Below are 23,732 nucleotides of genomic sequence, written 5' to 3' on the forward strand. Positions count from 1 at the left end.
AGATCCCTGTCCTTGAGGAGGTCAGTTGATGAGGGGAATTAGACATACACAATCACATGCATACAACTAAAATAATATGTGGGAAATGGAGTAATGATCATGTGTTTGGAGTATTATACACACATTGAAGAATGCAGACTATAGGATGAGTCTGTGTGAGCACAGAGGTGAGGTGGGCCAGGGAAAGCTTCATGGCAAAGGTGTTCCTCTGAGCTGGTACATAAAGAAGCCGACTAATAAAGCAGACCAAAGGGGGAAACTTTTATCAATTTTTCCCCATGGATTTCATATTTTTGAGGGACACGGTCTACCAAGAAACAAAGCTTCTATATTTATTAAGTAATAAACAATAGACCAAGAACATCTCTAACTGCCAAACAGAGTTTATAATCAATGTAGGATGATCACTACTATTTTACCATTATTTCAGCCAAGAGCAAAGGTATTTGTCATTTGATTTTTTCCTGTGAAGTTTTTTCCTGGTAAAAGTGTGATTTTTATTCTTCTTGTTGTTGTTGCTATGATTTTTGGAATACTGATACAGCTACAGGATTCTCTCTTCATTACTTTCAAGGACAGCCTTCCTTATCTTGGGAAAGGCAGTATCTACTCGCACTAAACAGTCGGGCCTAGAGAAAATTATATTGAAAAGAACCTCATTAATGAGAGTTCCTGCACAACACGGCAATAGCTCTGTCCCCTGGAGACAGCTTGCAGTACTGTTTCCTTGTAAGGCAACATAAACAGTTAGGACCTAGTCCCCTGTTACAGAGCTCCTATAAAATAATAGTGATAAGTATAATAATCAATGTTTGTATAGCATTCTATCATGGTACAAAAGAGTTCAAAAAAGGATCTGATTATGGGCTTTTTTGAACTATAAGCAAAAGCCTGTTTTGTCATCTCAGACAGATTTCTCTTCTCTTTTAATTTATTGTTCTTCATCTTTATTGCGATGTTCGTATTCTTCCAGTTAACATGTTTTTCCAGCTTTGTTGAGATGTAATTGACATGCAACATTGTCTAAGTTTAAAGTGTACGTCATGTTGATTTGATCCATTTATATATAGGGAAATAATTATCATCCGAGCTTTAGCTAACACCTCTATCACCTCACATAGCTACCATTTGTGTGTGTGTGTGTGTGTGTGTGTGTGTGTGTGTGCACGGAGAGAACATTTAAGATCTATTCACTAAGCTACTGTCAAGTATATAATACAATATGGTTAACTATAATCGCCATGCTGTGTATTAGATCTCCCCAAACTATCCATCTTATAACTGGAAGTTTGTACCTTTTAACCAACGTCTGCCCATTCTCCCCACCTGCTCAGGCAAGTTTCTTAATCTCTTTTAGCTTTGGTTTCCTCAACTCTGGAGTAAGGGCACTGACATCCACATGCAGAGCTGTTATGAGAATGAAGTGAGATTTTGTACATGAAGTACCCAGGACAGTGGCTGACACAGTAAGTACATAGTAAGAGCTGGATCCATTATTTTCGTCTTTTTTTTTTTTTTTGGAAGTAGTTAAACTTTTTAAAAAATTGTCTTTTATTCTACTGTTCTTCAGTTGCGTCCCTCCTCTCAACTCATGAGAAGAACCAGACCATTGTGCCAGTATCTCCCCAACTCCTATCGATTGAAATTGTGACTGGAGGATGGTTTCTTACGGGGGAATTTGAGGAATACCAGCGCGTCCCAGAATCTGACCTGCCTCCAGTGGTGACACCCCTGGGTGCCCCCTGTGCTCTTTTTCTTGTCCTCAGGTATCACATGGTCAAGAAGAACAGGGTGTTATTCATAAATAATACACTCCCTAGCCCCAGAAAGATCTGAGGCAGTTTTCAGGTTCAGATCATGCCTGAAACAGGAAAGTCATATGTCAAAGAGATGGCAGGACTATTAGAGCACTTTGTGAATTCTAACTGGGATCTGATACTGATTTATTCGTGTTTTGAACTGGGGGTTGCAGTCATTAATCAGTTCACGAAATTAATTGAGATAAGTACATTGCATGTAGTAAAGGAAGTATGATTTTTATGAAATTATAATTTCATATAATTATATATCATAGCACATGTTGTAAAATGTATTTCGCTAAAATAAAAAAGAGCTTGAAAGCCATGCGATTAGGCTACTAGTGGTTTACATTTTCTGCCACTTATTAGTTGCTAGAGTTGAGGAAGTTCCTGATTTAACAAACATTTATCCAACACTTACTTTGCATTGGACATTCTTTCACATGCATGATTTTTTGTTTTTTCCCTGCTACTGATATGCTGCAGTGTAGGCTAGGTAGCCTGTGAATATTCTACACTTTAATCACCCTGCACCGGGCCTCTGGTACAAGTTTGAGAGGATTCTTATTACTTAACAGACTCTGATACTAGGTAGTAAAACGCACATTTCTAAATAGAGTGAATCTGAGCTTCCCTAGAGCCCCTGAGAATTACGTCAGTTTTAACCATTAACTCCCCTGGACTCTTTATTTTTTTATTATTATTATTTTTTTCTAAAATAATGGGTTTATTGAGATGTAATTCACATACCATAAAATTCACATGTTTAAAGTGTACAGTTGAGTGGTTTATAGTACATTCACAAAGTTGTGCAATCATTACCACTGTCTCATTCTCCCCAGGACTCTTTATTCAGAAGTTTCTTAAAAGCTTTGCATCGGTGTCAGGGATGGGGGGTAGGAAGCGGGAGGTAGAGGGAGGCTTTAGGTAAGGGTTGTGACGGGGGCGTTTGTTTGGGGGTGGGATGAGTTGCTGAGGATGGGCAGGAGAAGGGGGACGCTAGTACACAAAAGACAATTTCCGGCTCAAATTTCCTTACCAAGGCTCTCTGAGAGGAACCTTTGGGGGCGGGGGGAACGACCAGTCCAAAAGGACTAGGTGTGGTGTGTGTGTGTGTGTGTGTGTGTGTGTGTCCAAGGGGGCAGCGAGGGTGTCACTCTATGTCTGAGTACCAGTCTCCACATCTTGGTGGGTCTTTCGGAGCCGGGCAGGCCGGGCTGAGGCTGCTGAGGGACGCCTCCTAGATCCCAGCCCAGGACATCCTGCCCTGCGGCAGCCACAGCAACAGGCTCGCCCCCAGACAAAGGGGCCGGCGCGGCGGGGCGGACTCGCGCAGCCGGGGAGCGCGCGCTCGGCGCAGGGGGTCCTGGCGGCCGGAGGGCGCAGCGCAGACCCAGCGAGGGCCGAGTCCGCGGCGCTCGGGAGACCCGGCACCGGGGCGCATACCCCGCCCGGCCTGGCGCGGCGCCGGCGCCGGGCTTCCATTCAGTCTTTGACCCTCCGTCCCCACCCTGCCCCCCCCCCCACCCCCACCCCCGCAGGCCGCACCACTGTAACCGCTGCCCCGGCGGCCGCCGCTGCTTGTCGGGCTGGCGGGCGGAGAGCGCGGCGCGGCGGGGCCGGCGGCATGGCTGTGTCCTGGAGGAGCTGGCTGGCCAACGAAGGGGTTAAACACCTCTGCCTGGTAGGATGGCGGGCGAGGCTCTCCCGGCGTTTTGTCTCTGGGACAGCGATTTTGATTCATTCTCTGAGCGAGCGCGGGTGGGAAGCTGGAAGTTTTGCCTCTAACGCAAACATTCTCAACTAACAAAAACTTTCTGCCGGGAATACCTGGAGATAATAACCATCCGCTTCCTCCCTTCCTCCAAGTGCTGGGCAACTTTCCTACACTTTGATGGGAGAGCGGATGTGGAGGAAGGGAGAAGAGATCGCTGTTAGTGAACACAGCTTCTTCCTTAACCATTTAAACATCTTTCCCCCCACTTTGCTCTTTTTCCAGATTGCTTCTGTTGGTTTTATTTTATACAGCAAAGTCCTATTTTTCATTATCTATTGTTCATACAATTGATATTTTTGGAAGTTTAACAACATGCAACGCCCGGGACGTGGTGATGTCGCTCATTTCTTAGTCTCATTTTGTCCTGCAAGGGGATATCTGCGATCTTTAGGAGACCTGTTTGCATCCCAAATGCTTAATCTCAGGTGTGCAGGGGCTGCGTGAGGTCAGATAGGTTTTCCTCTGAGTGGTTTTCAGCTTGCTGGTCAATTGAGAATGCTCTCCAAAGCCTTTCCTATTCTGATGTTTTTTTATGACTTTAAAACTCATATTATTTAACATGGATTGCAATAGTTATGGCTTAAGATTTTTATGATATGTTTAGAAAGTGAAGTGAGACTGGGAAAGACCATCTTCTGATTCAGGCCTTTAGGAATGTCTACTGTGCACTCACACAGCTGGGTCAATTCCCTGAGAAATACTGAAGAAGCTGAAGCCCTCAAGGATCAGATACTTTGTTGGAAAATAAGGCTTGCTAATGAGAAGGCAATTTAAGAATGCCAGACTGAAGAGGCTCAATAAAAGTTTGTTGAATAAAACTGAATGATAATGAACTTTTGTTCGGAATTGCCCTGCATAGAACCCTTTTCCAAACTTCTGAATATCATAGACAAATAAAATTTCAAAAAGCAAAAACTAAATGGAAACCAACACAGACTATGCAAATTTTACTGCAAGTAAGGACAATTTTTAAAATGAAAAACAAATAAATAAACCAAAATACCATTGCTGTGCTGATTAAAGAAAATTTACTTTTAACACAAAAATAGCTGTAAGAAATACTGATTACCTTCAGCTTCTACAGAAACTCATTACATTTCCTCCTCCCCCCACCTCCCTCTCTCTCGCTCCCCTCTCTGATTATTTTTCATTATTTTATCCTCAGATCTATTCTGTAAGATAGGTAGGCCCATTCTTGACTTCATCCTAATTTTGTACACGAAGAATTTGAAGCACATGAACAGTAACAAATTTGCCCAAGGTCTCGGAGGCATTAAGTAGTAGATCCCCAGAAGACAATACCCATGCTCCTCCTCTACGCCATTTAGTCATTGTTGAACTAGAATTTCCCTGTGTTCTGAGCTGTAAAACTTTAGACCCCAAATGAAGCCATGGTTGGCAACTCCCCCCAATAATCTGAGGTGTGTAGGAATTTACCAATGTGCTGCTAAGACAGTACACATTCTCAAAGGACGGGCTTGTCTATTATTTATATTATTTGTCTTTTTATTGTGTGGCATTTCCTGAATGCAGCCATTAACAGAATAATTCCTGGATGTTTGCATTATTTTATGGTTCTTAAAGTTTTAAATAGAAGTGTCCCAGGAGGCCCAAAAAATTATCTTAACACCTGCTTGCATGTTTCTGGTTGCATCCTCAAACAGCTTTGAAATGCTAAGGAAATAAGATTGGACTTCTTTCCTAGTCTCACTTCACTTTCTAAACATATCATAAAAGTCTTAAGCCTTAACTATTGCAATCCATGTTAAATAATATGAGTTTTAGAGTCATAAAAAACATCAGGATAGGAAAGGCTTTGGAGAGCATTATAACTTCCATTGAATTTGTTAGAGAGGAGATTGAAACCCTTTTCTCAGCCCTTTGAGTTCACCAGCCTCCCCCATCAACCCCTACCCCTGGGCCATTGCACAGCCTGATAGCCTGTATTTATATATTTTTTCATGAGTTTATTTGATTAATGTCTATTTCTCTCATAAAATGTGAACTCCCCAAAGGCAGGTACATTTCTGTTTTTGCTCATTCTTATTTCCCTGGGCTTGAAACATGAGTAGGTTCTCAGTAATTATTTTGAAAGCCCGGAGGAGAATAAATTTCCCAAGTTCTCTTCCAATAATGCTTTTTTGCAATGACTAATTGAGGTTCCATTGGAAGTACTGTGTCCAATGAATGTACTTGAGGTTTCCATTCATCAGGTAATGTTTATTTTTAATTTTTTCCTCTCACCCTTCGTATGATTTAGCTTATCTGGCTGTCCCTGAATGTCCTGCTTTTCTGGAAAACCTTCCTGCTGTATAACCAAGGGCCAGAGTATCACTACCTCCACCAGATGTTGGGGGTAAGTGGGACTTGGGTGACCTGTGGAATGGCTTTAATGTGGGCAGAGGATGCTACAAAGCTTGGTCAGTTTTTACATTCATTAAAGAAACATTGTGTGGGTTGTTCATTTCAGAAACGTTTTTTACTCTCTAAAGGGGTCAAGTTTTCATGATTTATCGTTTACACGGGTCCAAGTTAAAACGATTGACTCTTTTAAGAGCCAAAGATAGTATCTTCTAAAGTGAACTGTTGGGCTAGCAGTATCTGAGAAAAGTGCTTCTCCTTGCCAGCTGCAAAGTGTCCTGAGGTCTCCTTCACTTGGAGGACCAACCCATGACAGGATTTTAGTTTTTACTAATCAAGACTTCAGCCCGCCCATCAACTTACAGAGAATTTCTGCACTGCTTCCTTTTACTGTCAGTTCTCACAAAGTATGTGTCTCAGGCGGTTATTCACTGCTGGGCATTTCTCAGCTGCTTGCCCTAGGTTAATGGCTGCTTATGGTGCCAGTGTTCTGGTCTAATAGGAGAACGATACTGTGCAAAACTTTGCTCTGATTTATCTCATGTCGATATTTTTCTTCTCTCCATTCCATGATGTTTCTGTTCTTATTCTTCCTCTCCTTCCCCTCCCTACTTGTCTCCTGAACAAAAGGCAGTGGCACTGAAGACATCTTTTTTGTACAATACAAGGAGACAGCTTTTTCTAAGCAAAAGCAAAAGATATAAAACATATTGAAAAACCTTAGGGCATCTGAAAAAGCAGATTTTGTCATTTTCATTGGGGAAGAAAATACATTCTAAATAGGAGATGCATTTTTTTTCATGGTTTAATGACTATTTAAAATTCTGATTAGTTCAGATGAATTTAGTGGAACCAGCCTTCCATTTCCTGCTTTACAGTTATAGATCTCATTTATCTTTAAACCTCAGCTCCTATAGTAGTGCTTGGCACATATTAAGATTGCAATCAATTGAGGCTGAATTAATTGATTTATATTTCATTTTATACAGTAAGGTACTGTCTTCGTTATCGGTTGTTCACACAGTTGATATTTTTAAAGTTTAACAACTGTTTTTTTAAAGAATTTTTTTTTAGAGCTGTTTAAAGTTCACAGTAAAATTGAGGGGAAGGCACAGAGATTTCCCATATGTTCTCCTATCCCCATACATGCATAACCTCTCCCATTATCAACCTCCCACACCAGAGTGATACATTTGTTACAATTTGATGACCTACACTGACACATCATAATCACCCAACATCTGTGTTTTCAACTGATGGATTGATAAAAATAGTCTCAAAGATTAAACTCATTTTATCGCAGATTCCTAAATCTGAACATTTCTTTCTTTTGTCCAACTAACCTGACATCCAGCCATCCAGAAAACTGTCATGAAGCCTTTACTTTTCAAATGGGCACATAGAGAGTAACACCTCCCCTTTGCCCTCAGGTTGCTTACAATCAAATGGAAACTCCAACAACTAATTCAATAAACAAGTTAAGAAAAAATTTTCTCTAAGGAGCACAGAAAGGTTTACTGGCCTATCACGTTACTTTGTTTCCTAGAAATTCCCCCTTAGGTATAAATTAGCAAACATGAGGTTTTTCAGTGAGAGCTATATCTGACCTATTATAGAACTTATAAACAACTTGGAGAAAACTCTTGAAAGTTACGATGGTAAAATTTGCCTTTAAAAAATGGTAAATCTTGATCAGGACGTAGTTGTAATAATATAAAATCTAAGCCTAGACAACTTGGAACGTCATAATTGAACTTTGGATTTCAGCTCTATGACATTGTGTAAGCTAAAATGATAACTTATTTAAAAATTAATTATGTTGGAAACCAACAAGTTAATTTTTTATGAATTTGGATGCTGTGTAACAGCTTCAAATTTATTTTGGTGACAAGTCAGATATGAAGAATACACACACACACATATATAACCCAACTAATTAAAAGTATATATGTTTCACCTCTCTCTACCTCATCCCACTTCAGTGGTTTTGTTTGAATAATATGACAGGCTAGTGAGGTTCAATGGTGAGGCCTACAGAATAGCTGGCACATAGTAGGGGCTCAATAAATATTAATCAGTTGAATGAAGACAAAAATGATAAAAGGATTCAATGGAAGACTATGAGTAAAAAATGCAAGAGGCAGACTGAAGGAGAGAAAGGTCGTAAATTAGTTTTCATGGAAACATAAGAATGATCACAGTGAGTTGACCCTTAACCCATCAAGTCAGGAGTCAACATTTTATGAAGAGTCATAGTGGAAAGGAATAGCTTTTCTTCTTGGCATCATGGCGAAGGAAGAAGGATGACTTACAAATGTCTCACTTTTCAGTAATCACCTATCTGAATTTTCTAGTCATTAATTTATCTATACCATTTGGAATAGATATCATCCGTACTTTTACTGAAAAAGGAACTCTATGTATAGTTTGACTATTTGTTTAATGAAGGAGTATTTAATTTTATTTGTCCTTGGCTTATCTTTTCTAACCTTTTGATGATTGTGGCATTGTTGCATAGTATAAGAATTTGCAGGCATTTTTCAAATTGCAAAGAAATACAGTATAACAATGAGATATAATTAATTTTAAAATAAATATTGCAGGCTCCCATGTTTTACATGTTTAATAACTATATATTATGAACTTAATGCCGTAGAGCAGTTTTTCTTAGAGCCTACCAAACACTCACAAGAACATGGTCCCACCGTGATAGAACTGTAGAAATTCTGAAAAGGACATAGGTACTCTGATATTATAAGTCCCTTTTAGGTAAATTTTAAGTTCATAAAAATTATGATGGTATTTTTGGAAATGAATTTGATTGCTACCACTTTAAAACACAAATGGAAACAGTACTTCCATTTGTTGAACATTTTGATAATAGCCTTTAGTCTAAGGTTGCTGTTATTCATCTGTAAAATGTAAGGTAATAATAAAGTTGGACTAGTATTATAGGAATAAAGGGTCCACAGGATATAGCTCATTTGCAGGAAGACATAGACATTCAGAAGCAGTAAATTCTTTGTAGTGGTGGTCTGACATCTCTGCTTTCTATTGAAAGATGATTTATTCAACTGTTTATTTATACTGATGATATACTAGTCACTTTACAAATGCTGTGTTTAAGCTAGGAAACTATTCTTCCCATTTGCACCTGGGGAAGTATAGGCTGAGGAATCTGAATGAATGATTTGCTCAGGTTCCTTTGGATGGTCAGTGTCAAAGCTAGAATTTGAATGCGGTGCTGTCTGGCCTTTTGCTTTTTCCTCGTTCTACACAGATTTTCTAAACCACTTCACTGGCCCATCTCAGATATTTATGTCACTGGTTAGTATTACTCTTTATCAGTGCTGCCCAATAGATATATAATGTGAGTCATATGTAATTTAAAATTTTCCAGTAGTAATTCAAAAAAGTAAGAAGCCAGTGGCATTTAACTTTAACAATATATTTTATTTAAAATAATATATCCAAAGTACTGTAATAGACTGAAGCATTCAACATGTGGTTAGTATTTTTTAAAACTATTACTGAGATATTTTACAATATTTTTGCCTGTTCTTTGAAATATAGTGTATATTTTACACTTATGTACATCACAATTCAGTCACTAAATTTTCATCAGAAATACTTGACCTGTGTTTAAATTTCATACAATTTTACAGATGAAAAAGTGGATTCACATACCCAAGTTGTTCCAAACATATTTAAAGATTTTCCTATAACACAAATGAATATCAGCTTTTAAATTTGAATTAAGGGACTTACCTGGCAGTCCAGTGATTAAAGACTTCGTCTTCCAATACACGGGGTGCGGGTTCAATCCCTGGTCAGGGAGCTAAGATCCCACATTCCTGGCAGCCAAAACACCAAAGCATAAAACAGAAGCAATACTGTAACAAATTCAATAAACACTTTAAAAATCGTCCATATGAAAAAAATCTTCAAAAAAAATTTAAGTTAATGAAATCAATGAACCTAAAAATTCAGTTCTTTTGTGGCCCTAGACACATTTCACATGCTCAATAGCCATGTGTGGTTAGTGGCTACTATTTTGGACAGTATATGTGTTGGCTGTGGTGGGGGGAGATTTTCCTACCTTCATGGCCAAATAAATGCATTTATCGTTTTGCTTTAAGGCAACCAATCAGCCCAATAAAAAGACATCAGCATATGGGTAGTCCTCTTGTTCCCTCTCTCCTGAACAGGAATTAACATTGGGTAGGAAGTTGTGCACTCTAGTTATTGGCATTTAACTATAAAAATATCTCTGACTTCTCCCTAATCTTCCTAGCTTTCTGGGGTGGGAGCCTTTGAGAATGAAGGTAAAATTCAGAACTGGAGTATCCATTTTTATTACTAGTAGCCTTGGTGACTGTCCTCAGACCAAAATTAAGGGTTAAGGGAAAAGAAGATCTTAAATGATGGAAGATAAAATAATGTTGGGATTTAATATGTCTTAGTAGGAGTTTTCATCAGAATTGTTTTTTCCCAGACTAGGCTGACCCAGGCCTGGAGGCAACATGGTCACGGCTGGTTTATGCCTGAGTTAATGTGCTAATCAGACTGTGCACTTCCTAGGAGATGTTTAATTATGACATGCTGTGAATATTGGAATCTTAAAATTAGCTAAGAGGGAAAAAGAAGTCTTTTGAGGAAAGCCAAAACAAACACCCAAACAAACAAACCAGACAATAACTTTCCTTACCTTCCCATAACGATGTTTTAAACAAAGGACTCCATTGATTACTTAAGTTGAAATCTGTCTTTGATTTATTTATTTTCAAAGAATGGAAAATGTATTTAGTACTTTAATAGCAAATACTAATATGTTGTGACAGACTCTGAGAAATTCAGTTTCCTAAATTTTTTGAAATGTTGGGGCAGTTTAATTCAGGATACTACCTATAGAAGCCTTCATATTCATGTTCACCTATTTCTGAGTTCTATTTCTGACATTTTAACAATTAAAGGATATAATTTAATTGATATAAACATTTTAGTTTGCGAAGAGAATGCATTTTATGGTACCAGATTCAATTAGTCTTTGTTTTATATATTTTTCCCCAAAGCTAACATTTGGGGGAAAAAACCTAGTTTTTCTCACGGTGCCATGATGAGAATTTAATTTTTTTGCTTCATCTCACAATTATTCTTTTAGATTTGCTACATGGTCATGAAGATCTTTTCTTTCTTGTTTTTAAACTCTTATTGAGATACCTATGTTGATTGGTATCTCAGTAAGAAGTTGTGAAGAAGAAAGTTGTGAGCATTGAGGTTTTTTCTAATCTTACAATGATGATCTTTCTTTGGTCAATCATTATGCTTCAAGTGATTTAGAAACATTAACAATTTACCCTCTCAAGAGTCCTAAGAGTTGTATCATAATTAACATTTTTCAGAGACAGAAGTCTGCTGTCATGTGAGTTTCTTAAGGTTGGAGATTGGACAAACAGACCTAGGATTTTAAGTCACCGTTGGTTTTACAGCTGGCAGAATTTAATTCTGCTGAGAAGGAATATATGCCTCCTGTATGCCTCCTGTCATTTTCAGAAAAGGCTTGATCATTAACTCTTTCCTTCTATTGCACAGAATACTGTGGTTTCAATTCAGAGGATACTTTTAAATAAGTTGGTTTTGTTTGTTTATTTGTGTTTATTCTTAACATTCTGCGATTGAAAACAATTTACTTCTTGTTTATTGACAGGTGAAATGAGTTACATTACATTGATGCAATCGTTATGTACTTAATCCACTTACAATAGAGACTCATATAATTTTAGACTTGAAAGAGAGCTTTGTAATCTTTACTTAGATTTCTTCCTCATTTTCCCAAATAGAAATATGAGGTTGAAGTGGTTTGCTCATTATTACTCACTCAATTAGTGGCTTGGTCACTATCCTGGTTCATTGCTTCTCTCAGTCCAATATTCAGCCTGTTATAATTAACAACTCTATAGATATATGCAAGACACATTAAACCCCATACTCTGTAGACCACTAGTTTTTCATCTTATGTGAAATGATATTTAGCAATGACGTTTAGCAATTTAAGAAGTTATGGAAAATTATTGATTTACACCCAAGATAACATATATTTCCAGTATTACAGTTGTTTTTGACAAATTGTTAAGGGTTATGAGATTTATTTTTATTTAAATTTTTTCTGATTCCATGATGTTTGGCAGAATTTTAGCACCATGATTAACCTCTTTGTTATATTCACCTAAATACCCACTGTATAATTCTCTTTTATCAATACCATCCAAAATAGCATAGAATTGGAATTTGGAATTAATTTCTGAGATTTTCAAATCTACTTCCTTCATTTTATTATTAATAGTATCAATTACATTGATTACATTCATTGAGGACTAAGTACCAGGTATTAGTCTAAGAGCTTTGCTTGGATAAATTTATTTAATCTTTTCATCCCTCCTATGGAGTAGATATTTTTAATTCTTAATTTTGCAGCTAAGAATTGAATTAAAGAAGCTCTGTAACTTGCTAGTGAGTGACAGAGCCAGATCTCTAGCCCAAACATCCTAATTCTAGAACTTGTACTCTTAACCATTGGGCTCTTCTGCCTCTAGGCAACATTAGTATTACTGTAGGCTGAACCATATGGAATTGTCATTTCGATAGAACAAAAATAATCCAATAGCAGCCATTGATGTGATTCAACCTAATAACAACTATAACCATTTGTTAATCACATATTATGTACCAGACACAGTTAGTTCTTTGCTCTTTTATAATCTCATTTAATCCTTACATATTTAATTTAATCCTTATAATAACACTGGAGGATAAGAATGATCACTTTTTACAGAATTGAGAAACAGGTTCTGAGTGGTTAGGTAACTTCCCCCAGGTCACACAACTAACAGCTGGAGAAGCCCAATTTGAGCCCACATTTGTCTCATACTAAGACCACACCCTCAATCACGCTGCTCCTCCAGGGAGGTTTCTGAGACACAGAGGGTTAGAGCCTGCAATTTTCTACTCCTATCCAAGGTTCTTATGCATCCCACCACAGTGGCTCTGGGTAAGACTGTTTGTATGTATGTTTGTGTGTTTTTGTATTAATAAGTAAATGTAAGAATATAGTGTATAGATTATTCTTAAACCTGAAGCAGACTTATACACCTCATCCTAACTGATTCCTACTGCATTAATTTGCTCAGGCTTCCATAACAAAGGACCACAGACCGGGTGGCTTTAACAACAGAAATTTATTTCCTCATAATCCTGGAGGCTGTATGCTTTTTCCTAGGGATCACTCAGCCTGAGGGAATGAAGCTTGTAGAACTGCAGAATGTTATAGGTACCTTAGGTATTGTTCTAGCTCATTTATCTCATTCAATAGACAGATTTAGTATTGGGAAATGCCTTCTTTATGGACTCAGTGCAAAGTTTAATGTGGACAGTAGGTCTTCAAACTCTAGTCAGTGTTTCTAGTTCATCATGCTAAGTATTGTGTTGATCATAAAATTGACTTTAAAAATGCCTAGGTAATTCTGTGGAGGAAAATCAATCATCCTTAATTCCTTATTGACAATATCATAAGCTTTGGAGCTATATGGATATGAGTTTGAACCTTGGCTCAGGCATTTATCTCCCTTTATGATTTTGGCAAATTACTTCTCTGAGACTAAGTTTAATTCATCTTCCTCTTTGTTTAGTTGTGAAGATTCCCTGAGAAAATGCAAGTGAAATGTTTAGCTCTTGGTGCATATGTGCTTAGCAAAAGATAGCATTACTATAAATATTAAGTAATATTATTTAGCATTAATGGTATTAATACTATTAATAGTAAATAGTAATAGAAATTATTTATGTTTATCAATAAAAATATTAAAAGGAATTCAGAGAAATATAAAGATGGAAGGAATTTGCTGAGCATCTGGCAGATGGCATTAAGACAGAGAGACTTTTCCTTTCCTTTGACCTCTGGCTGCCCCCCTGATCCTTGTGGACAAAGGAAGCCTATCAGTTGCTATTTGTAATTGGCACAAAATTTGTAGCAACTTGGTTATGATTGCTGAGTGGAATTTTATCTTGAGGTAGAATGCATTTCATTCAGAAAAGCTTGTATTAATCTTCATTGAATTTTGGAGTCTTCAGCAGATAAACAGGGAAATAATGCCTATTTCACAAGATGACTGTGAACCTTAAAGAAAATTAAAAGAAATAACCGCAATAATAGCTAGAGCCAACATTCACTGAAATGTTCTCATGGGCCAGACATGATAAATTCTTTATACATTCAGTGTCAGAGTCCTGACTAGTCTACAAGGTAGGTTCTATTACAAAAGAGGAAGCTAAAACAAGAAATTATAAAGAGTTTGCTCATGGATTAAAGTACCTTGCACAAAGCCTATTATGTAATGAGTTCCAAAAATGCCAGCTTTCCTCTTTCCTCCCCTTTTCTCTCATCCTTCATATTCATATACAGCAATTCACGTAACTGTTCTGTACTCCCATTAAACCATGATGAAATGATCCCACTTATCTCAGAGTGTTGTACTGAGGATTAGGTATGACTTAACAGGCAAACTACTTTGAGGAATTGAAAGCATCACAGAGGTAAAAAATAATGGTTATTATTACATATTATTTCTGTCTCCTATTCATTCCTCCCAGCTTTTAAGGCTCCAGCCATTGGTACTCTAACAGAGCTCCTTTGGGAGTCGTAAAGGACAGTTTGGACAAAGAAATGAGAAGATTTCATTTTCATGACAGAAAAGCAACAAGTGGCCCTTAACATCTAATATGCTTTACTCCAGTATTGATTATTGAAGTGGGATCTTAAAGGGCTGTGACACGTTGTAATTAATAATTGCCGAGGCATGAACTAAGAGTGAGACTTTAGTATAAGAGTAAATTACCTAGAGGCGGAGTGAGCTTACCTTACTTCTTAGTATCCATGTCTTTTTTTAAAATTAATTAATTAATTTATTTTTGGCTGTGTTGGGTCTTCGTTTCTGTGCAAGGGCTTTCTCTAGTTGTGGCAAGCGGGGGACACTCTTCATCGCTGTGCGCGGGCCTCTCACTGTCGCGGCCTCTCTTGTTGCGGAGCACAGGCTCCAGACGCGCAGGCTCAGTAGTTGTGGCTCACGGGCCTAGTTGCTCCGCGGCATGTGGGATCTTCCCAGACCAGGGCTCGAACCCGTGTCCCCTGCATTGGCAGGTGGATTTTCAACCACTGCACCACCAGGGAAGCCCAGTATCCATCTGTTAATGCAGCTTTGTGATGTGATAAATGTCGATGTAATAAATAGTCTTGTGAAATGTAGTTTCTTTTCAGTTCTGGCAATGGGATTAAAGAAAAAGTAGATAAAGAAGAAGATGGTGTTTCCATGATCAGTAGAATTTGTTTACGTTTTTAGAAGCTGGGAAGTTGAATTTGACAATGACTCCTATCTGTGGATAAATGAATCCAACACATATTTTATAGGGAAAAGTTGCATGCTTTGATGATTTTCATGGATTTGGAAATTGTTAGAGTCTCCAGACACATATCAGGAATACCAGAGGTCTGATATAGTTTAAGGCAAGAAGAGATGAATGATGTACATAAAGTGAAAGCATCTTATACACCTGAGATTTTTTAAAAATAGGTACATCAACACCAAGATAAATTTAAGAAATGATCTATGGCAAATGCCTTTCTGACTATAGTCATTTTTCCTATGATAGTGTTATCAAATAGCCGATTTCAAATTTCAAGTCCCCCCCCGCCACCTGTGCTATACTTTTGGTTCTCTTTGTTGACTTCCTTTCCCCCAGTATACCCTCTGTTATGCGCCTTTCAATTAGCATTTTATCCTGAGTGAACTCCCCGTCACCCCACCTCATATAGAAACATGGATTTCAAGGATGCCCTAAGAAGAGACAGTGTGGAGCAAGAAAATAAGAACTGTCTATTGAAAATACTGATGAGATAGGGTGATGAGAGAGTTTTTAGTTCTCACTTATTTTCCTTGGCCAAGTTACTTTTGTTAAGTTACTTTGAGCCTTTGAGCTTTGTTAATTCTTTTGGTTTGAAAAGCACAGGCTCCAAAGCACATTTGTAAAGTGCTTAGAGTTATGCAAACATAGGTGAAGATACATTTTTCTTTTCTTCTTTTTCCATAGCTCAGAATATCTAAAGGGAAAACCAAGCAAATATCATCAGTGGTCTATACTAATGGATTCCAACTGGAAAAAAAAATGACATATTAAACCACAAGAATGTAGAGCTTCAGTAAGAAAGTTCTTCTCCCACCTGAGAAATGGCATTTGTTGTTGGGCATTCTCTGTATTACATTTGTTACCTACAATAGAATTTTCTGGGGTTTGGGCCTTAGCTTGGACTACGTAGAACCCATCATTGAACTGTTGTTATTTTGATCTTGTTTGTACATTTTTGAAAACTTAAAAGAGTGATAAATGAGTCAAATGAAAATCTTGGAAAAGTTTAGTTTCCTGGATCATAATGGATCTACAGGGTTTCCTTAATTTTGGTTTGCCTGAAGAAAACTAGTCTTAGACTTGTACTGGGTTTTTTTTTTTTATGTTTTTATTTTTTTTTAATGTGTAAATGCTCCATTTTACAGGGTACATTTTCTAAAGCTGTGGCTCTAATAACCCACGAGCAGTGTATAGGTTTTCCTGTTGGCTTCCATTCTTTTTTTTTTTTTTTTAATTTTTATTTATTTATTTATTTATTCATGGCTGTGTTGGGTCCTTGTTTCTGTGCGAGGGCTTTCTCCAGCTGCGGCAAGTGGAGGCCACTCTTCATCGCGGTGCGCGGGCCTCTCACTATCGCGACCTCTCTTGCTGCGGAGCACAGGCTCCAGACACGCAGGCTCAGTAATTGTGGCTCACGGGCCCAGTCGCTCCGCGGCATGTGGGATCTTCCCAGACCAGAGCTTGAACCCGTGTCCCCTGCATTGGCAGGCAGATTCTCAATCACTGCGCCACCAGGGAAGCCCAGAGTTGTACTGGTTTTAAAGCTTGAGTGTGTCATGTTAAAGAAGAAAATATACTTTGTTCAACCACAAATTTTATATATATAAAATTTAATTTGTTAAAGTCTTGTGTGACAGTCATTCTAATTCTTATTAAAACCAAGTGCCTGCTATTGCTTTTTCCTAGCACGGAGCAACTATTAGCTTAAATTTCAAATAAAAAGTAATATCTGTTAAAATTTCAGAGTATCAATGGCAAAAGTATAATGTAGTGAAAAGAACATGGATTTTGTGGACAAATTGACCTAAGTTGAAATCTTGACTTTACCTCTCAATAACTGTATCTTTATTGAAATCTTCAAAACCTAGTTTCCTCAATTTTAAATTGAGAATTATATTATTAGATTGAACTACATGAAAATTTCAATATTGAAACATTTTGACTTACAAAAATGGCAATTTGGCATAGTTTAACCTAATTTCCCTCTTTTCGGATTATTATTATTATTATTATTTTGAGGAGAGAATTAAGTAAGATGAAAAAGAAATGAGTGTAAAGACCACAGATTGTGTTACTTCCCTTCTTTCTAATGGCAAGTTATAGTAGACAAATTCATGACAATTCTAGACGCATTTCTTTCAGGAAACACTGTTGAAGTTAAGAATGTTTTGATATTGCAATCTCCTTGTAAATGTTTGCTAATGACTAAAAGTTTCCAGTAACTAAGAGAAGTGTTAATGTCTAATTTTGTGCAATGTATAAATTCTGAAGTATTTAAAAAGGTGGTTTGCAAATTACAGTGTACATTTTTTCTTCATTATGGTTTCGGAAATATTTAAGCTCACAATTAATTGCTTTTCAATTGGCAGTAGTTTTCAAATTTTAGCTCCAAATTTCTTGGCCTTTTTTAAACTTTCCATCAAGCAAACCAAAGATTGAGGTTCACATGAAGAGGACAAATTTTATAGGACACTAGCAGTGAATCCTCTCTGTAAAAACAAAGGCGTTAGAAAACTATGTTTCTGATGTTAGGTACAGAGTGTTTAAACATGTACCTTAGTTCACAGCACACTGTCTTCATGGGTCTGTGCAAGGCCCCTGTTTGCTTTCTTCACCATTTATTTGGCAAATTTTTTAATAATGTGTGGACATGTATCATTCTATATTGAATGCTGATGACACAGAATTAGAAACTTCACTTCTAAGAGATAACCAACTGTATATATAAAATCTATGTCAATTTCTCTATCTATATTTATGCCTGTATATGTAGATAAACATTTATATGCATGTATATTATTAATTCAAAAATATGTCACAGATATTATTATTTCATTTCCATTACACAAGTTTAATTTATCTTATTTTTAATGGCTACATAGTATCCCATAATGTGTATGATAATTTGTTTTATATTTCTCCACTGTTGGCCTTTTTAATTCTATTCTTTGTATCACAGATTGTACTGCAGTGAGTATCTTAGAAATTTACCCTTGGTTTGCTATTTTCCTTTTTTAAGAAAGTCCAAGATGTGATATTTTGGTCTTATTTAATGTTAGTATTTAGGGAAAAAAAGATTAAACTTTATTTACATCTTCTCTCTTATACCAATATATCATCTTGTATTTGATTTAATGTATTGTTCTACCAGCAGATGAACTAGTGTGGCCACTCTAAGTTGACCAATTAAACACTGAAGACTTTGTCAGAAGAGTCTAATGCTTAAATATGTGTGTATCAGGAAGTTTAAGTAAATGATCTGTAACAAATGATCCATCGATCCAGTCCATTGTTACTTTACCTACTCTGTTAGGTATTTGGGCCATTTTAATGCATCCAGAGTTCTTACTCTTAGAATTGATAACTTCTTGGAGACAGCGTATATATATATATATATATATATATATATATATATATATATATATATCTTTATCTTTATATTTACATATATATATTTTTTTCCTCAAAGAAAGACTGAAAGAAAGTGAACTTGATTCAAACTTGGAAGTTATGGTTAAAAGATGCTGAGTTAGCTAACAGTGCTAGTATTTCAAAGACAAAGGCAGAACTTAAAGACACTTTTATAGTTTCAATTAAAAATGTTATTAACTCACAGGATTGAGTTCGGCAGTTATAAAATAGATATGTTTAAAAGTAGGTTATGCTTGACAGACGTGTGAGAAAAATCTTAATTTTGAATATCCTATATTCAATATATGAGTTTTAATACATGTCATTATGGATATTCTGATTAAAATTCTAACCAAGTGAATGGGTGCCATTGCTATGAGTATTGTTTTCCTTCCAAAAATTACTCCATATGCTCAGGTTACTACTAGTCTATCTGTTTGGCTTCCAAATTTTAGGAGGAATATTGAGAAATTGAAAGTGGTGTGAAGATGAAGAAGAAAGATAGAAGAATGATTGTTTCTGATGAAGAGCAGCTTAGAGGTGGCTAAATACTCAGTAATTGTGATCAGATATGCTGGACCTGTGATGTAGGAGAAACAAGGCCTTTCTCAGCTTTTAAGCCAACCAATCTCTGCAAAATACATTTCACTCCTCAGTGCTTTCCCCTGTGCATGGATCATTTCTGTAGGAGGAGGAAAATGTAACAATGACGTCCAATCAAATGCTCTGTAACTCTTGAGGCCCTTGTTGTTGGGCCTTAGAAAGGAGTAGAGGAAAAGGGATAGGTGTGAATATCCACAAGGATGTCATAGATGAATTTTAAAAATTCCACTTTAATAATGTTTGTCAGCTAAAGAGGTCAGATAATTTTTACTTTATATGTTTTTACCTTTTAGAACAATTCCATGAGGGAAAGTGGAGGACATTTTTATTACTGTTCTGTTAAATTCTTCAGTGCTAGGTTTTGGAGACAAATGACCTTGGTAGAGGTCACAGGTGTTAGCTGTGGTAAAAATTTCATACCTTTTAATCTGGTGACTGTTCACTAGACAGCGTTGCCTTTAGAAACCCATGAACGTGTTCATATGCAGTTCTGACTGTCATTTATGTTGAAGTTTAACTTTTCCAGACAGACACATAGTCTAGAAGTGAATCTCTTCTGCTCTCTGGGCTTTTGGTACAGGAAAGACAAGGTAGGCAAAATCAGGACAGAACTATCATGTATCCATCTTGCTTTCTTCTCTCTCTGTAATAGCTACATTTCCTTCTGATTCATAATAGATTTCTAAGGAAAGACCACATTCCCACTGAAAATGGAAGAAAGTTCATTTCTAGAAAAGGTAGAATGAAGGATGATGACATATAAAAGGGAAGATTTGAGTTCAGCATAAGGATATCTGGATAAAGTATCAGGATGGACACTCTACCTTTGGTGGTCCCTTGAGCTATATGGAAAAAAAATTTTTCCCCCAGCTTCCTTCTTTGGAACTGATAGCTTCTTTTAGAGACAGTGTTTTTTTTAAAAAAAGCAGTTTATAGATGGGAAGAAAGGTCAACTTGAGTCGAAAATTACATCATAGTTAAAAGTCTCCAGGGCAGTTAGTTGACAGAAACCAGCTAGGATTATTTGGAATGAATTACAGTTTTTTATTATGGCATGAAGGGACATTCATGAGCTTTTGGATATACCCCAAGAGCACTGAATTGGTAGTCTATATTGGGATTATGTTAAGAAATAATTACTCCAATTATTATTAACGACTTTCTGGTTGCTCATGACATGTTATTCATTATTGTTTCCGTATGAAACCTTATCAAAATAGTTAGGTAATCCACTTTTGATGTAGCCTTTCGTTGAAATGTCATTTTTTTATTCTTAAGTGCAATCTTGCTCCCATGGAATGCTCATCATATTCTAAATTCATATCCCTATTAGAATATATTAATGGTACAAACTAAACATTTAAATTAGAACCACAGTTTTGATTTATAGATAGAGGAAAAATAAATTGTTCTGATTTTCTGCCATGAACCCTTTTGGTTACTATAAAGACAATTTAAAAATTCCTACTATTGCCTTGGAAATCATATAGACTACTTTATGGGGTTGTCTCTTCTTGTTCATGTATTTGTCTCATGACTACTTTCTTTGGCTTTCACTGCTAAGGGAATATTTTCCCCGAGGAGTATTTTTTTGAAATAATTTTCTTTAGTATTGACCATGCGTTTTTGAGGTTCCCAAGGGTAAGAGGCAGTTTGGGCTTGTCCACTTACTATGCTGCCACTTGCTAGCTTTGTGGGAGAGATAAGGATATGATAAATAGGTAAACCATTACAATATAGTGGGTTAAGTGTTCCAGAGGAGGTATGGTGAAAGGCAGAAGGGAACCTTTGAGAAGGATGCTCCAAATTTTTCAGGGTATTTGAAAAAGGGAAAAATGTGGAGGTGTAAATGAGGATACTGTCGGGGGTGTGACCCTAGCAAGGCCTAAGAGAGAAAATGACCCTGGGCTGAGACTTGAAGAATAATAAAGAGTTCATCTGGTAGTTAGCACGGAAGTGGGTGGAAGAGGTGGAAAGCCATCACAAAGCGAAGTAATGGCCACAGCACGAGCTGTGGGTAGGCAACTGAGATACGCAGGGAAAGCTTGGAATAGCTGGTCTGGGTAATGCATCCAGGAGCTGAACTGAGTCATATAATAGAAAAGTATAGCTGACTGGCCTTATGGTGTCATCAGTTTGGCTTATTTACAGGCTTCTGATACAAGTTGGATCGAAAAGAAGGTTGGACTAGATGACTTATCCAGTCTTATCAGAGAGCTACAGTGGCCCTGAGGGTTTCCTTCAAACTGGGTGTTGCTCAGTTGCATACAGTTGATCCCAGTCTCTAGAAGGGTGGGTGCTGGGGGCGTGGAGGTAGAGTTGGTATCCTGGGACATGTGGTGTGCAGGAAAGAGCAGGTCCTGTGCTCTGGTCCTGGATGTTAACCAGATCTCTTGGGTAATCACTTTTGGTTTTGATTCTTTTTTCCTTTATTTCCAAAATGAGGGCATTGAAGGATCCTCTCAGAGGCTCACTCATTCATCATCCGCCATATACTTATTGCACACCTACTAGTTACCTAGAACTCTCTTTGACTTCTTTAGATACAGTTGAGTGGAATAAAGCTCAGCTCCCATAGCTCCAACTATAACGAGAGCTGAGGATGAAAAGACAGGCTTGGAAAGAGTGATTTTCAGGAAAGTATGCCATAAGAGCATTTAAATTCTGTAACTAGACCTAATTTGTGGATGGCCAGGGACCAAGATGATAGCTTCTATTTACTTCTTACTATATGCTGGGTACCACACTTAGTATATATATGTTCATTGAATACCATTACCCTTTGGGGTGATTATTTTCATTTTATAGATGAGGAAAATGAGACAGAAAGGGTAAGAAAATTACCTAAGGCCTCACAGCTAATAAAAGTGCTTAAAACTCAGGTTTGTCTGACTTCAAAGTGGATTCTAAAACAGTGATTGCCAAGCCTGCTTGTACCTCCTGAGGGCCCCACTCCAGATCTAAGGAATCAGAATTTCAGGTAGTACAACAGAGATATGTTTATTTTTAAATAGTCCATCAAGTGATTTCAATGTGTAGTTAGATTATGGAAATCTTAGATAAAGATTTACACAAAATGACAGGAAAACCTACTGGTTGGATAAGAGGCTAAGCAATTGAAAGAGTAAGAAAGTATTATGGTTTGGAAAGAGTTATACAAGGCATCTGAATTCACATCTCTTTTCTGGAGAGTGACCTGTCCTGTTCTGTTCTCAGGGAAGTAACAGCGAGGATAAACGGAGGCCTGGGTTCTAGTGCTTTGTGTCTTTACGAACTAACAGTGCAAATAGAGGCAACAACGTTGGCCTGGATGATATGTAAGGCCCCATGAAAGAGCTAAGTTCTATGATTATAAAATATGTAAGAATTAGGTGTTGTATTGGCTTTATTTGGTTTGATTAAAAATATTTCCTTGGAGGAAAAGAGTCAATAAAATTGACCTTAATGAATACAAATTTACATACTTTTTGACAAACATAAAATGCCAAATCAGAATATAAACTCTTTAATAAACCTCTATGGTAATATTTATTTTTATTTTTTCCTGGAAATGACTAATTGTTGACCCACCAAGAGGTAGCTAGAAAATGGACCAATTATTAAAGCTTACTATTAATACTACTCTGGCCTTTTCAAATCCCTTTGAATACCAGTTTTGCATAGATATTTACATGTAGAATGTCATTTTATATTTCCCTAAAATTGCTGAGAAAATTCCCAGCTGAGAGCAAAATGTTCATTTGAAAGTTAATTTACCAGAAAAGGTAGTTTTCAAGTCCTCTCTAGAGTCAACTATTTCAACAGAATTTTGTTACAGTTTAATAGCTTTGTCAAGAACTTGGATGAAGATGAGGAAACGTGAATTTGTAAAATTTTCAGCTAAGGTAAAATTGGGAAGGAAAAATATCAAAATACAGCATTCACACCCAATATAACATAATGGGCTGACACCAATAAATTCCTACATTTATGTACCTGCTCTCTCACACCTCCGTTTCTTTGTTGCTTGATAGCAAGTCATGTGAGAAAATTGTTGTAAACACAAGGTGAGCCATTATGCCGCATGGTTGCCCCACAATATAACACTGTCTTAGAATCAGCAGGTCTTAGAATCAGCAGGTCTTAGAATCAGCAGGCCTTGGACCGTGTCCTTGGTGAGGGAGAGCATGATCTTAAGTACTGAATTCTGGTGAATGGGGAAAGGTCACTGAGATGATGAGGGAGTCTTAAATGTATATCAAGAATTTTAGAGGCCTAAAGAATTGTGTTTAGCCTGAAGAAAACAAGATTGAGCTAGGAAACCATCCTACTTTTACCTTCAGTTT

At 37.1% G+C, this 23,732-nt stretch overlaps 1 protein-coding gene across 3 annotated transcripts in view; it reads left to right on the forward strand.

The window, feature by feature from the left end:
- Positions 1–3,237: 3,237 nt before the first annotated feature.
- The window catches only part of NOX4 (NADPH oxidase 4), a 143,539-nt gene continuing 123,044 nt past the window's right edge, over positions 3,238–23,732 (forward strand). For all 3 annotated transcript variants that reach the window (XM_059929414.1, XM_059929413.1, XM_059929415.1), the window contains exons 1-2: positions 3,238–3,483; positions 5,837–5,932. In XM_059929414.1, the coding sequence (XP_059785397.1) occupies positions 3,427–3,483; positions 5,837–5,932 (153 nt within the window). In that variant the 5' untranslated portion in view covers positions 3,238–3,426. The remainder of the gene's footprint in view (positions 3,484–5,836; positions 5,933–23,732) is intronic.

This window comes from Balaenoptera ricei, chromosome 8 (genome assembly GCF_028023285.1).
Source record: "Balaenoptera ricei isolate mBalRic1 chromosome 8, mBalRic1.hap2, whole genome shotgun sequence".
Taxonomy (NCBI): Eukaryota; Metazoa; Chordata; class Mammalia; order Artiodactyla; family Balaenopteridae; genus Balaenoptera; species Balaenoptera ricei.